The following is a 14,860-nucleotide window of genomic DNA, read 5'->3' as shown; positions in this document are numbered from 1 at the left end:
TACCTCAGACCGCAAAGCTAATTTTTCCACTCTCCAAACTAACCACAACACCAATCCCAAACTATTTTGGAAAGGAATCTCATCTCTCCTTAACTAGGGAAAAAAGAAAACCCCTGCCCCAACCCAGATGCCTCTGACATGGACTTAGCCACCCAATTTAACTCTTTCTTCATAGCGTCCATAAGCTATAACATCATCCTTCACCAACACCTCTACAACCCCTCATCAGCATGCTCCCATCCCTTCCTCCACTAGCATCCCTTGCCCCCAACCTCCACCTTTCTCTATCAATCCCATTTCTATATCCACCATAAAACACTTTTTCTAAAATTAAAACCTGGTTCCAATGCCCCTAATGAAATTCCCTTATACTTCCTAAAAGTAGCCACATAAGCCATTGCTCTCCCTATCAGCATACTAATTAATCGGTCTATCTCCAAAAGCCAGGTCCCCCAGCTCTGGAAGAAAGCCTTCATTATTCCTCTACATAAATGAGTAATAATAATGACATTCCAAACTTCCGCCCTATTGCTATCTTATTCCCTGTTTCTAAGCTTCTTGAAAAATGTATCCACCAACAACTCTTACCCTATCTTATCAACAATCAGCTTCTTACCCCCACACAGCATGGATTCAGGCCTGGTTATAGCACCTCCATTGACCTCCTCTCCTTCCTTGAAACAATTAACAAAGCCCATGATTCCAGCCATTTCATGTCTACACTTCTCCTCGACCTCTCCAAGACATTTTACACAATTTCCCTTAATAAAATCTCCAAACTAAACCTATCCCCTTCCTTTACATAGTGGTTTTCCTGCTATCTCATAACCAGACAACAAGCACTCATATGGAATAAAGCAACTTCACCCTTCCTTATTACTCCCACAGGTGTCCCCTAAGGTTCCATTTTAGGCCCACTGCTATTCAGTATATTCATTAATGACTTCTACCAAGCCATTCCAAACTCCAGCCTCATCCAATATGCCAATGATTCTGCCATTATCTGCTCCTCCCCTTCCATCCCCACTCTAAATAAGCTTACCCAAACTGCCTTCTCCTCTACTGAGCAGTGGATGCTAGACAAGTATCTGGCTCTTAATGCAACCAAAACTAAACTTATGTTATTCACCGCCTCCAAAACCTCCTCCCTAGATAAACACTCATTCATAATCACCAGCAAAAATAATAATCCCCTAGAAATAGTCTCTGACACTAAAATACTAGGAGTACTCATAGATGATCAACTAAAATTCGACAAACATTTACAAGTAAATATCAAAAAAACTCAGAAAAAACTTGGTATGCTATACCGCCTAAAATGTTATATCTCTTCTTCCACTAGGCTCATACAGGCCAATACTTATCTCATCCCATCCCTCCTATATGGTGCATCTATCCTCACCAACCTGCAATTCTCCCTCAAAGCAAAAGTCTCCTCTAGATATCAAAATTTACGGCAGGTCACAGAGCCATTTCTCACCATTGTAATTCTCTTCACCAACTAAACTGCCTTGAGCTACCTAACCTCCTCACTTATACCCAACTCATCCAAGTGCACAAACTCATTTACAACCCCTCTCTTTGTTCCTCCCTAGCCACTACCTTTGAAATGTATAAACCATAATGACTTCTAAGATCTAATATGATCTAAGAGGAAAACTGTTACAGCTATGGATGTGGTGTATGCTCTAAAACACCAGGGCAGGACTCTTTATGGTTTTGCAGGCTAATTTGTTTGCAGTTAAACTGACCCAAAGGCCCTGTTAAGGGCTGCTCCAGTTTACCACGGAGATCTGTGGTTTTGCCTCATGTCGTTTGTTGTGTGTTGCTTGGCTTTTGGCATCTACAATAGCCTGATATTCTGAAACATAGGTTCATACTAGGCTATCTGCCCTAGGGCATTTATAAGCCTAGCCAGAGTGTGTTTGGCTTTCGCCACCCATTTTAAATTAATTTTTCTATGCCCTTTTTCGAGGTTAGTATACTGTGCCTCTGTCTAACAGTGACACAGAAGTGATACCCGGAGTAAACCTATGATCTCCCATCCACTCATCAAGATTCCTCTTGAAGACAGTCAATGAGGGACTCTGCCTAACCTGGACTGGGATTTTATTCCAGAGTGAAGGGAGCCTCTGGGTTATGAATCTGTCCCTCCAGCATGTCCTATTTATTTCAGTGTTGAGGTTTAAGTCTCTCGAGCTTGTAGCTCGATGGGATTTGGATTTTCTGAGGTGCAGCATGTCCATTAATTCTGGGTTGGACATGGCTTTATACATCAGACACAGATCACCTCTGAGCAGGCGGTATGCCACTGAGTAGAGCTGGAGTTTCTTTAACCGGGCAGCATATGACATCTGTTTGAGCCCTTTGATCCTTTTGGTGAGGTACTTTTGGGGTCTTTCCAGTTGCTGCAGGTGTCTGGTAAAGTACATCCCAAAAGGGGCATTGTACTCAATTATGGGCCTGATGAGTGATGAGTAAAGAGGCACTATGACCTCCCCTGATCTAGATGTGAATCCCTTCATGATTAGGTGGGCTATATAAAATGTTTTTCTAACCACTTTGGCCACGTGGTTGTCAAATGAGAGACTGATATCAACTTGGGTCCCCAGGTCCCTAATTACTTCTTCTGTACTTAATGGATTACCACCTATGTGGTAATTTGTGGGCACTTTGTTTTTGCCAAAGGGGATTACTATACACTTTTTGGCATTTAGCTTGAGGCCATGGCTCTGGCACCAGTTGTCTGTTTCTATGAGGCCCTTTTGGAGGATGCTTGTGTCGGCTGGAGAGTCGATTATGGTGCCCAGTTTGCAGTCATCTGCGAATTTGGTCAGCCACAGTCCTTCCGTGTTGGTCTGTACCGCCGAGAAATATATACCGAACAAGAGAGGTCCCAGGACTGAGCCTTGTGGGATGCCGCTTGTAACTGGTTTGGAGTCTGACATGGCTCCAGCAATTCTAACCATGTGGGTTCTGTCGTTGAGCCAGTTTGCAACCCATCTAGTGACATAGGGGTTTATATTTAACCTGGTGAGCTTATCTATAATGCCTGAGTGGGGTACTGTATTGAAGGCTTTTGCGAGGTCCAGGTAGGCTGTGTGGACCACCTTCCCCTCGTCAATGGTCTTGGTGACTGTTTCAAAGAAATCGACCAGGTTTAAGAGGCAGGGTCTGCCCTTAAGAAAGCTGAACTGAGTAGGATCCAGTATCTGTAGGTCCCCAATATCTTTATTTATGAGGTCCATGATGATCCTTTCCATAGCTTTGCAGACCAAGCTAGTCAGGCTTATGGGGCGATAGTTTCCAGGATCCGTTGAGGCACCACCTTTGTAGAGAGGGACCACTGTTGCTGTATGCCACTCTTTGGGTACATATCCTGTAGTAAGGCTGAGATTGAACAGTTATGTTTGGGTTTAGCTCTTCTTGGAGTTCATGTAGGAAGCAGCCCGGGACACCATCTGGTCCCATTGATGCTGTGTTTTTTGCTTTGGAGAGGGTGGCTCTTACCTGAGCATCTGAGATGTCAGGGGGGCAGCACTCTGCTGGGATAGATATTTGCCCTTTTGGTGGGGAGGGGAAGGAGAAGTTTGTGTTGAACCTGTCAGCTAGGATGTTGGCAATGTCTGTGGGTTCGGTGTATTTTTTGTCATTTTGGACTAATTCTGAGCATATCTGGGAATTCCCACCCAGGTTCCTAACATAACTAAAGAAAGCCTTGTGATTATCCTTAGTGTCCTGTGCAATTTTTCTCTCAAAGCTGGCCTTAGACGATTTTATGAGTGCCCGTAGTGTTTTGCTAATACTGATCAGAGATGCCTTCCCTTTTTGGGATTTTGCTCTATCATGTAGTAGCTTCTTCCTTCTATTGTATAGTTTGTTTATGGCTGGGGTCCACCAGACAGGACGTCTGCCTTTGGAGGACTGGGTCTTGGTTTTATTTGGGATTGCATGATCCATGCATTCCTGAAGGTGTTCATAGAATGCGTTTATAAAGGATTCTGCAGTCTGGGCCATATTTTCCACAGGCCCGGGGGCTTTGAAGGATTCCACCTCGGTTTTGAGGAGTGTGAAATTTGCTTTAGAGAAGGTTTTCACTGTGATTTTTCTGGGCAGGGGATGGGGTCGGGATATGAATATCCAGTGAGATTAGTTTATGGTCTGATCTTACCAGTGAGGGATACACTTCTGGTCTGGAGCATAAAGTCCCCATGTTGGTGATGATCAGGTCCAGTATGTTTTCCCATCTTGTGGGAGTGGTAACAAGTTGTTCCATAGCATTTGAGTTTATAAATTCTAGGAACCTTTGGGCTAGGGTGTTGGAGCTAGAGTAATGCTCCCAGTCTATGTTTGGGTAGTTGAAGTCGCCCAATATAATGGTGTTTGGAGAGACCTTCACATTTTCCAGTGTTCTCAAGAAGGCCGAATGGGGTTCCTGGGTTTGGGAGGGTGGTCTGTAGCAGGCTATAAACTTGAAGGCAGTTATACCCACTGTTAGTTGCACATGGATAGTCTCTGATGCTTCACGCTGTGCCACCAACCTGGAGGTGTGGGTATCTTTGACAAATATTGATACTCCCCCTCCTTTTGTGGTTCAGTCCAAGTTTTGGGGTCAAAATGCATGGTATGAGGTATAACCTGGTAGTGCTGGGGTGCTCTCGGGAGCCTTGAACCAGGTTTCTGTTACTGCACAGATATCGATGTTCTCCATGCTAAGGAGAGTTTTGAGTGCATGCATCTTGAGGTTTAGACTTCTGGCATTGAGTAGCATTACTCTTAGTTTCTTATCCCTTGTGATACCTATGGAGGTGAGTTTGTCTTTTGAGCCTTATCTAAAAAAGGCACTATGGGGTAGCAAGAGCCTTTGCCAATATCCGAAATCCCAGGGGTGACAGGTGCAAGCTGTCCCTAGCGAAGCATTGTGGCTTGTCGAGCATGTCATCCCAGGCTGACAGGCATTGGATCCCCTTTGAATGACACCAATACTTAAGCTAATTGTTGAAATTGATCATCTTGTCTTCATATTGTGGCATCATTCTTGGTGAGGGTAAGATGCTACTCAAGGTCAGGGTCATACCGGCCTGGGCTATATGCTCAGAGAGCTCCTCTATGTCTCTTTTCATGTAGTCCAGGGAGGTACGTCTCAGGTCATTCACACCAGCATGGACAATGACTGAGTCATATTTGTACTTGCCTTGGAGTGACCTGAGTGCTTGTGTTATATGGTTTGATCCTAGCGCCTGACAGGCAGCTCACCGTGACCTTCCCCTTGTTCAGCCTGGTGAGCCGGACGTCAGTGTGCCTGACGATAGAGTCACCTATTACAAGTGTATCAGTTGTGTTATTTAGCCTTAAGGGCTGTGACTGTTCGGCACACTGGCTTTGTGAGCTATGTGTTGCACGTGTTTTGTTTCGGGGTAGCGGTTGCTTGGGTGTCTGCTTTGGAGGTCTCTGCTGCTTAGGCAGATTTTTATTTAGAGCCTCCGAGTATGTTTTTGTGTGTTTATGTGTTTGGTTTGCTGTCGTGGTAGGTCTATGTGAGACTGGAATTGTTGTGAGTGTGGTTTCCTTCTCCTCCTGACTGGTTACACCAGTACTGAGTTGAGAGAGCTTAGCCTCCAGTTTGGCTATATGGTTGCATCTCTCACATTTGTTGGAATTTGTTGGGAGGAGGAGGAGAGGGTTGTCTGTGTATATGAGGCAGTTGTAACATTGCCTCAAGATTCCCAGATTCACCAGCTGGACCGGAGAGGAGATTGACAACTGACCTTTGGACATGCTTAAATAGTATTGGGAATTCCTTTATAATAGAAAAAAAGGGCCAATGGGGAACAAGGTACTCAAGGGGTGTTTGTGAGGGTGTAGTGCTTTTAATTTTTAGTGCTGACTTATATCATTGCTTTAGTGAGCAAGTGCCAGGTAACTTAAATGCAATGTGTTACAGGTAACTTAAATGCAAAAATGACAAACAGTAACTTTCTTTCAAGTGATACAAGGAAATAAGTACAGTAAGCAATGCAGATATCACTAGGGATCCACAGAAGCACTGAAAAGCCGTGTTTTAGGTGGAATTAACTTTTCAGGGAAATAACAAGCAAACAAACAACAAGCATACAAACAAAACTAGATTCAGCAGGCCTGGATCTAGTCTATGCTACAGCAAACAAGGTGTACCAATTTCAGTAAGAAACAGTTCAAATATGCAGGCACTATAAGACTTTAACCAGAAATTCCCAGCTCAGAAGGGCAGAGTCCAGCCTCTCCTCCCACAAGAGTGCAGACCACGAACCTTCTTAATGTAAAATAACTGGCCTGAAGCCCAAGTGCTTAAACAAGAACTAATACACTTTTAGAATAACAGACACTGAGCCCTCAATCAGCAGTTCCCAACTTAGAAGGATGTAAGCTACCTGTCCTGCCACCACAGTGCAGGCCACAGACCTTCCTAATGTAAAACAACTGGTCTGAAGCCCAAGTGCTTAATCCAAAAGACTTAGACTTATAGCTACACTTTAATCAAGTTACTACCAAGCAGTAATAAATACAATTGAATACTTTAAAGAATGCCTGGATTAGTGCTCAAGTTATAAAAACAAAGCTAGATTCAGCAGGCCTGGATCTAGTCTATGCTACAGCAAACAAGGTGTACCAATTTCAGTAAGAAACAGTTCAAATATGCAGGCACTATAAGCCTTTAACCAGAAATTCCCAGCTCAGAAGGGCAGAGTCCAGCCTCTCCTCCCACAAGAGTGCAGACCACGAACCTTCTTAATGTAAAATAACTGGCCTGAAGCCCAAGTGCTTAAAGCAGAACTAATACACTTTTAGAATAACAGACACTGAGCCCTCAATCAGCAGTGTGTCCTTTCTAGCCCATGAACTCACTGGATATTTGTGTACTGCTGCTACCATTCAGTACAATGTCTTATGATGGATCTATTTAACATTTGATTTGTACTGAATGTTGCCTCCATCATATTTACATTTATTTGCTATCCCCAAGTATATAGAACTCTTCTACTGCAAACTGGGATTGCAGTTTGAGTTATTTCACCTCGATGAAGCAGGGATGTAATCCAAAAAAAAGACGTGTGCACCTTTCTTTTTGCTTTCATCTTGTAGTACTCAAGACCTTTTCTTGATTTATTGTACAATGTTTTACTGAATGCTACTTGCCACCTTTTTAAATGCCCAAAGTGGGACATTTTTGGTACAAACATCAGATTGTGCAGGCCAAAACATACTCACGGCCAGTACAAAGGACAGAACTCGCCTTTTTTGCCTAAATAAAAGGTTATTCTTGTAGCATTTTACTTGCTTATTCTGTTTCTTATAACATTTAGGTGTTTCAGATACAGAATAACTGTTTTATGCAACCATCGCATAAAACACAGGAACTAATTTCGTCCTAAAATCTCAGGACAATTCCCATTTTTACACTTTTTTAGCAGGACGCAACTGCCCAAACAGGGACTGTGCCTCGCAAAGTGGGACAGGTGGTAACCCTAGGCATCTGCCAATCTGCCACGTGGTGTAAATTATCTTAAAAGGCTATTAAATCAAGTGCTCTGACAGAAAACTAGAATGCAGTGAATACATTTCATCGAGATCATCTTTGGATGACGAAATCGGAACCTTTTGTAGGCAGGGTGTTACGGCCCTTAAAAGGGCCTTTGGGTCTTGAGAAGTCTTCTTCGTTATTTTGATTTTGCGTGTTTTTCCGTTTTCTTAGGAAGCAGGACTGACTGGATATTGGGTAGCACTCCACCTTGTGCAATAGTGACACCTCCCAACAATTTATTCAACTCTTGATAATGCCAGGCATTATAGTTTCGTACTTTTTGGGTTGTTAGTGCAAGTCATGTTCTACCATTTTGAGTAATACTTAATTACCCTGATCGTCCCCTGACTTCAGCCTTTCTTCCTAGTTCTTGTCATACACAGCTTGAGAGGTATTTTCTTTGCTAAGCAGCGATTTACATTACATGCACCCCCAGCTTAGTACTCTAGAGAAAGTACGTTAGTCTATTTTTACAGGAAATTACACCTGAAGATTGTTTTAAGGGGCTCAAAAGTTGCAGATATCTAGTACTTATCAAAAGTGTCAGTTTATGAGAATCGGGGGCTGTGTAATTAAAGCAGCTTCTTCGTGAACGCAGCTGAATGTTTACTGATTTTTTTCCCACTGTACAGGGAAAATTCGAAGAGCAGAATTAACTAAATGCCTAGATGAATTACTTGTGACACTTTTCAAATCGACCAATAGAACTTTGCGATTCTTTGCGCAGCCTCCAACTTTTACTCCCCACTTAGAGAGTCGTTTTCTTTGTGTTAATGGGTCACACTCAGGTCCGATAGGTGTGACTATTGACGTCATGACGCTTCTTTATTATAAATGGAGGGAGAGGCTTGAATTTATCACTTGTGTTAGCATTCAGTTTGGAGAATCATGTCTGGTCGTGGCAAAGGAGGAAAGGGCCTCGGTAAAGGTGGTGCTAAAAGACATCGTAAGGTTTTGCGCGATAACATTCAAGGTATTACCAAGCCCGCTATTCGCCGCTTGGCTCGTCGAGGTGGTGTCAAGCGTATTTCAGGGCTTATTTATGAGGAGACCCGTGGTGTTTTGAAGGTGTTTTTGGAGAATGTCATCCGCGATGCTGTTACCTATACTGAACACGCTAAGAGGAAGACTGTTACAGCTATGGATGTGGTGTATGCTCTAAAACGCCAGGGCAGGACTCTCTACGGTTTTGGAGGCTAAAGTGTTTGGAATTAAGAAACTGACCCAAAGGCCCTTTTAAGGGCCGCCGCAGTTTGTCATGGAGATCTGTGGTTATGCTTCTTGTAGGTGTGTGCCGCGTGCTTTTTAGTATTTATATTAGCCTGACTACCGAAGCACAACTCAAGTAGCATCATGTGCATGTGTTTTGCAGTATCGCCTTTTTTGTATTGCTACTCGACGGTGTAAAATAGGTCTGTCTGTAGGTGACCGATCATATGCCCAGCGTTTTCTGACGATTACTACCTCGATGTTTTTTTTTTTGGTAGCTTTTTAACTTGGGGCAGTTTTCTTTACATGGCGTATGTGTACATACGTGCTCTTACGTGTGCAGACTTGAACAAACTGCTGCAGTGGTAGTGTTTGACACTCCGGTCAGGGAAGCGTTTGTGCAGACGTGTGAAACTACTGCAGGGGTCGGCGGAGAAAAGTTTCATTTCGGGTCAGAGACGAATATACTACTGAAGAGGTCTTCGAGGGAAATGCTTCATGTTGGCGTCTAGGTGATTGTGCAGAAAAGAATATACCGATGTAGTTGGGAAAAAAATAATAGATGAAGAGGTCATTGGGTAAATGTTGCATTTTTTGAGACAGTGAAGTAAGTGCTGGTGCAGGCGTAGGTCCACTACTGAATGGGGTCTTTGTGGAAACATTTCATTACAGGTTCATAGATTAGTACTAAGCTAACTGCCCTTGTGAGACATTTTAAGCCTAGCCAATGATCCCTTGTGAGACTCAAACCCTGCACCTTGTGTTTGTAAGACAAACACCTTAAGCATTAAGCCACCCTCCCAACCCGTGTTATGGAGTCCGTTTACTGCTTGTGCAAACATGGATATACTACTGAAAGGTTCGTGGCCGAAACGTTTCACTTTGGTGTCAGTCAAGTGCTTGTGCAGAAAAGGACAACTGCTGAAGGGGTCCTTTAGGTGAAACATTTCATGATGGTGCAAGTTAAGTGCTTCTGCAGACACGGTCACACTTCGGGAGGGGCTGCTGAGGAAAACATTTTTCGGAGCTAGTCAGGGATCTAAAATCGAATGGGAATATGATCCAGAAAGAGACGAAGGCATTTTTTTTATTTGGCTTTCCTCTTGTAAACCTAAAACCTTCCCATGCTTTGTTGGTTGCTTGAGGGGGGCATACTTCTCAAGCGTACCTCACATGAGGAATGTACCTCATTTGCCGTCTTAAAAAATTCGTGTTTCCGAAAGTTCCGCATTGAAAGGTTATGCCACACATTCAGTATTAGGACATTTTTAACTGATATGCAGGGTAAATATCATAATTCATTAAAAGATCTTTTTTATAAGTAAAAGGAGCGTATGTGAACCATCCCACGACCTTCCAAGTTGAAGCTGGTAGTAAGCCATTAGAATGTGTTCCACGTTATATTATTTATTGAATACACACGCATTCCAAAGCAGAAGTGTCTAACTCTAGCTATTTTACAATGATTAAGTGATCTGTGGCTCCTCTCCTTTTCATTCTGTATTGTTTTTTTCCCAAAAAGAAATCCTGTCGTATTTCCTTTTTTGGAAATCTATAACATCGGTTATCGGAAGCCTGGCTGCAACAGTATCTGTAATACTGCAGTTTATAACACCGCCAATCACGCCACAGAAGGCCCTCTACTGCTAACCAATGACAAAGGCAGACAAACAAACCATTGGGATAGGAGAGCGCGCAATAGGAAGCCAATGAGAATATTCAGTGACTCAGCCAACCGTGTGCATGGCTTCGTGCCTTCGACCAATCATCGTTCTGCAATACCAGTCGACGGTGAGGGTGAAGAAATAATGTCCCCAAAAGAAAAAAAAATCTGAGCGAGACATGTAAAAAATAAGGGAATGCATGAGTACTACTAGACTGTTCAGATTTTTGCCTCATAATTTTCGGTGTGTTTCTCAAAAATGTGCTTTTCTGGCAAGTCACCGAGTATTGAAATAAATAAATAATGACACGCACTTAGGATTCCGATGGCTACCTCAATGCACAGACAGGACCGAAAGTGAGGTGCCGCTAGAAAAATTGACCAGAAGTGCAGCTCCTGGTGCCATCCGTCCATATTTCCAGTAGAAAAAAAAAGTACCAATAGCTCAGTTCCATGTGCCATTGGCCAACATTTCTGGTATTGTTTCCTACTGCTCAGCTCACTGACCAATAGCACATTAAAGCTAGGAAATCAGACCATTAGCACAGCCGCCTAAGCTATTGGTCCGTAATCTAGCTGCGCTGTGTTAAATGGTTTGTTCAATTTACCGATAAAACAATACAGACATAATAGACTAGTGCAAGTTCTAATTTCATTGCGCTATGGTTGATTTTTCTTCAAACACCGTGCTATCGGTCAGTTTGAAAAAGGAACAGAAAGTCCACAGTGAGGCCGATGTCTCCGTGTTGACTTTTCACGAGCTGCTCCAAAAAGAGCTTTCAAAAGGCAAATGGTAACAGTGGAACAAACATATAATGCGGTGTAAAATCTGTGTGTGTGTGTGTGTCCTGTCCTGCGGTTACTGACACTGCAATGCCTCTTAAATGTGGCTGTGTGTGGGGGGTGCGCACTCCCCGGAGGCCCCAGTTGCTTGAGTTGGTGGTAACTCAATTAGATGTAAGAGCTTTAATGGCAACTCAGACTTTACATGATGCCCTATAGGGGACGAATGTATTGATCAACTGCTTTGAGCATCTACTGTGGTGCGCAGTACCCTTAAGGAAGAACATGAACACCATCGAGTAGCTAGCACCGCCATGGCATGCTGTCTGCATGCCATGGCAGTGCTAGCTGCTCGATGGTGTAAAATAGGTCTGTAGGTGATTTGATCATGTTGTCTAATGTCGCCAAATGTACACGGGTATTTGCCAGGGATGATTGAGGACACGGGCTTACTCCGACCTATACCATAAAATAGCCCTAGAGCATCACTTAGCAATTCATTTGGGGAGCCAGGCTAGGTTTGAACGGACTCTTGGGTCGTAAGGCTAGCAATCCTCTAGGAAATGTTTACTGCTATGTACTCGCACTTTGAGGAAAACTATAGTCAGAGGGGCATGTGTAGGGTTGCCACCTTTTTAAATGCCCAAAGTGGGACATTTTTGGTACAAACATCAGATTGTGCAGGCCAAAACATACTCACGGCCAGTACAAAGGACAGAACTCGCCTTTTTTGCCTAAATAAAAGGTTATTCTTGTAGCATTTTACTTGCTTATTCTGTTTCTTATAACATTTAGGTGTTTCAGATACAGAATAACTGTTTTATGCAACCATCGCATAAAACACAGGAACTAATTTCGTCCTAAAATCTCAGGACAATTCCCATTTTTACACTTTTTTAGCAGGACGCAACTGCCCAAACAGGGACTGTGCCTCGCAAAGTGGGACAGGTGGTAACCCTAGGCATCTGCCAATCTGCCACGTGGTGTAAATTATCTTAAAAGGCTATTAAATCAAGTGCTCTGACAGAAAACTAGAATGCAGTGAATACATTTCATCGAGATCATCTTTGGATGACGAAATCGGAACCTTTTGTAGGCAGGGTGTTACGGCCCTTAAAAGGGCCTTTGGGTCTTGAGAAGTCTTCTTCGTTATTTTGATTTTGCGTGTTTTTCCGTTTTCTTAGGAAGCAGGACTGACTGGATATTGGGTAGCACTCCACCTTGTGCAATAGTGACACCTCCCAACAATTTATTCAACTCTTGATAATGCCAGGCATTATAGTTTCGTACTTTTTGGGTTGTTAGTGCAAGTCATGTTCTACCATTTTGAGTAATACTTAATTACCCTGATCGTCCCCTGACTTCAGCCTTTCTTCCTAGTTCTTGTCATACACAGCTTGAGAGGTATTTTCTTTGCTAAGCAGCGATTTACATTACATGCACCCCCAGCTTAGTACTCTAGGGAAAGTACGTTAGTCTATTTTTACAGGAAATTACACCTGAAGATTGTTTTAAGGGGCTCAAAAGTTGCAGATATCTAGTACTTATCAAAAGTGTCAGTTTATGAGAATCGGGGGCTGTGTAATTAAAGCAGCTTCTTCGTGAACGCAGCTGAATGTTTACTGATTTTTTTCCCACTGTACAGGGAAAATTCGAAGAGCAGAATTAACTAAATGCCTAGATGAATTACTTGTGACACTTTTCAAATCGACCAATAGAACTTTGCGATTCTTTGCGCAGCCTCCAACTTTTACTCCCCACTTAGAGAGTCGTTTTCTTTGTGTTAATGGGTCACACTCAGGTCCGATAGGTGTGACTATTGACGTCATGACGCTTCTTTATTATAAATGGAGGGAGAGGCTTGAATTTATCACTTGTGTTAGCATTCAGTTTGGAGAATCATGTCTGGTCGTGGCAAAGGAGGAAAGGGCCTCGGTAAAGGTGGTGCTAAAAGACATCGTAAGGTTTTGCGCGATAACATTCAAGGTATTACCAAGCCCGCTATTCGCCGCTTGGCTCGTCGAGGTGGTGTCAAGCGTATTTCAGGGCTTATTTATGAGGAGACCCGTGGTGTTTTGAAGGTGTTTTTGGAGAATGTCATCCGCGATGCTGTTACCTATACTGAACACGCTAAGAGGAAGACTGTTACAGCTATGGATGTGGTGTATGCTCTAAAACGCCAGGGCAGGACTCTCTACGGTTTTGGAGGCTAAAGTGTTTGGAATTAAGAAACTGACCCAAAGGCCCTTTTAAGGGCCGCCGCAGTTTGTCATGGAGATCTGTGGTTATGCTTCTTGTAGGTGTGTGCCGCGTGCTTTTTAGTATTTATATTAGCCTGACTACCGAAGCACAACTCAAGTAGCATCATGTGCATGTGTTTTGCAGTATCGCCTTTTTTGTATTGCTACTCGACGGTGTAAAATAGGTCTGTCTGTAGGTGACCGATCATATGCCCAGCGTTTTCTGACGATTACTACCTCGATGTTTTTTTTTTTGGTAGCTTTTTAACTTGGGGCAGTTTTCTTTACATGGCGTATGTGTACATACGTGCTCTTACGTGTGCAGACTTGAACAAACTGCTGCAGTGGTAGTGTTTGACACTCCGGTCAGGGAAGCGTTTGTGCAGACGTGTGAAACTACTGCAGGGGTCGGCGGAGAAAAGTTTCATTTCGGGTCAGAGACGAATATACTACTGAAGAGGTCTTCGAGGGAAATGCTTCATGTTGGCGTCTAGGTGATTGTGCAGAAAAGAATATACCGATGTAGTTGGGAAAAAAAAATAATAGATGAAGAGGTCATTGGGTAAATGTTGCATTTTTTGAGACAGTGAAGTAAGTGCTGGTGCAGGCGTAGGTCCACTACTGAATGGGGTCTTTGTGGAAACATTTCATTACAGGTTCATAGATTAGTACTAAGCTAACTGCCCTTGTGAGACATTTTAAGCCTAGCCAATGATCCCTTGTGAGACTCAAACCCTGCACCTTGTGTTTGTAAGACAAACACCTTAAGCATTAAGCCACCCTCCCAACCCGTGTTATGGAGTCCGTTTACTGCTTGTGCAAACATGGATATACTACTGAAAGGTTCGTGGCCGAAACGTTTCACTTTGGTGTCAGTCAAGTGCTTGTGCAGAAAAGGACAACTGCTGAAGGGGTCCTTTAGGTGAAACATTTCATGATGGTGCAAGTTAAGTGCTTCTGCAGACACGGTCACACTTCGGGAGGGGCTGCTGAGGAAAACATTTTTCGGAGCTAGTCAGGGATCTAAAATCGAATGGGAATATGATCCAGAAAGAGACGAAGGCATTTTTTTTTTATTTGGCTTTCCTCTTGTAAACCTAAAACCTTCCCATGCTTTGTTGGTTGCTTGAGGGGGGCATACTTCTCAAGCGTACCTCACATGAGGAATGTACCTCATTTGCCGTCTTAAAAAATTCGTGTTTCCGAAAGTTCCGCATTGAAAGGTTATGCCACACATTCAGTATTAGGACATTTTTAACTGATATGCAGGGTAAATATCATAATTCATTAAAAGATCTTTTTTATAAGTAAAAGGAGCGTATGTGAACCATCCCACGACCTTCCAAGTTGAAGCTGGTAGTAAGCCATTAGAATGTGTTCCACGTTATATTATTTATTGAATAC

The 14,860-nt window shown here is 43.1% G+C and overlaps 2 protein-coding genes across 2 annotated transcripts; both read left to right on the top strand.

Moving 5' to 3' along the window:
• Window positions 1–8,415: 8,415 nt before the first annotated feature.
• Window positions 8,416–8,809, top strand: LOC122804739 (histone H4). The gene has a single exon (XM_044074801.1). The coding sequence runs from the start codon at window positions 8,450–8,452 to the stop codon at window positions 8,759–8,761; it is 312 nt and encodes a 103-aa protein (XP_043930736.1). The 5' UTR covers window positions 8,416–8,449; the 3' UTR covers window positions 8,762–8,809.
• Window positions 8,810–13,083: 4,274 nt separating this feature from the next.
• On the top strand, window positions 13,084–13,477 carry LOC122804740 (histone H4). The gene has a single exon (XM_044074802.1). The coding sequence runs from the start codon at window positions 13,118–13,120 to the stop codon at window positions 13,427–13,429; it is 312 nt and encodes a 103-aa protein (XP_043930737.1). The 5' UTR covers window positions 13,084–13,117; the 3' UTR covers window positions 13,430–13,477.
• Window positions 13,478–14,860: the final 1,383 nt, after the last annotated feature.

This window comes from Protopterus annectens, chromosome 6.part0 (assembly GCF_019279795.1).
Source record: "Protopterus annectens isolate FY-2018-M chromosome 6.part0, PAN1.0, whole genome shotgun sequence".
Classification (NCBI taxonomy): domain Eukaryota; kingdom Metazoa; phylum Chordata; order Ceratodontiformes; family Protopteridae; genus Protopterus; species Protopterus annectens.
The sequence above is the reverse complement of the archived record's forward strand: the minus strand, read 5'-3'. Positions and strand labels throughout refer to the sequence as shown.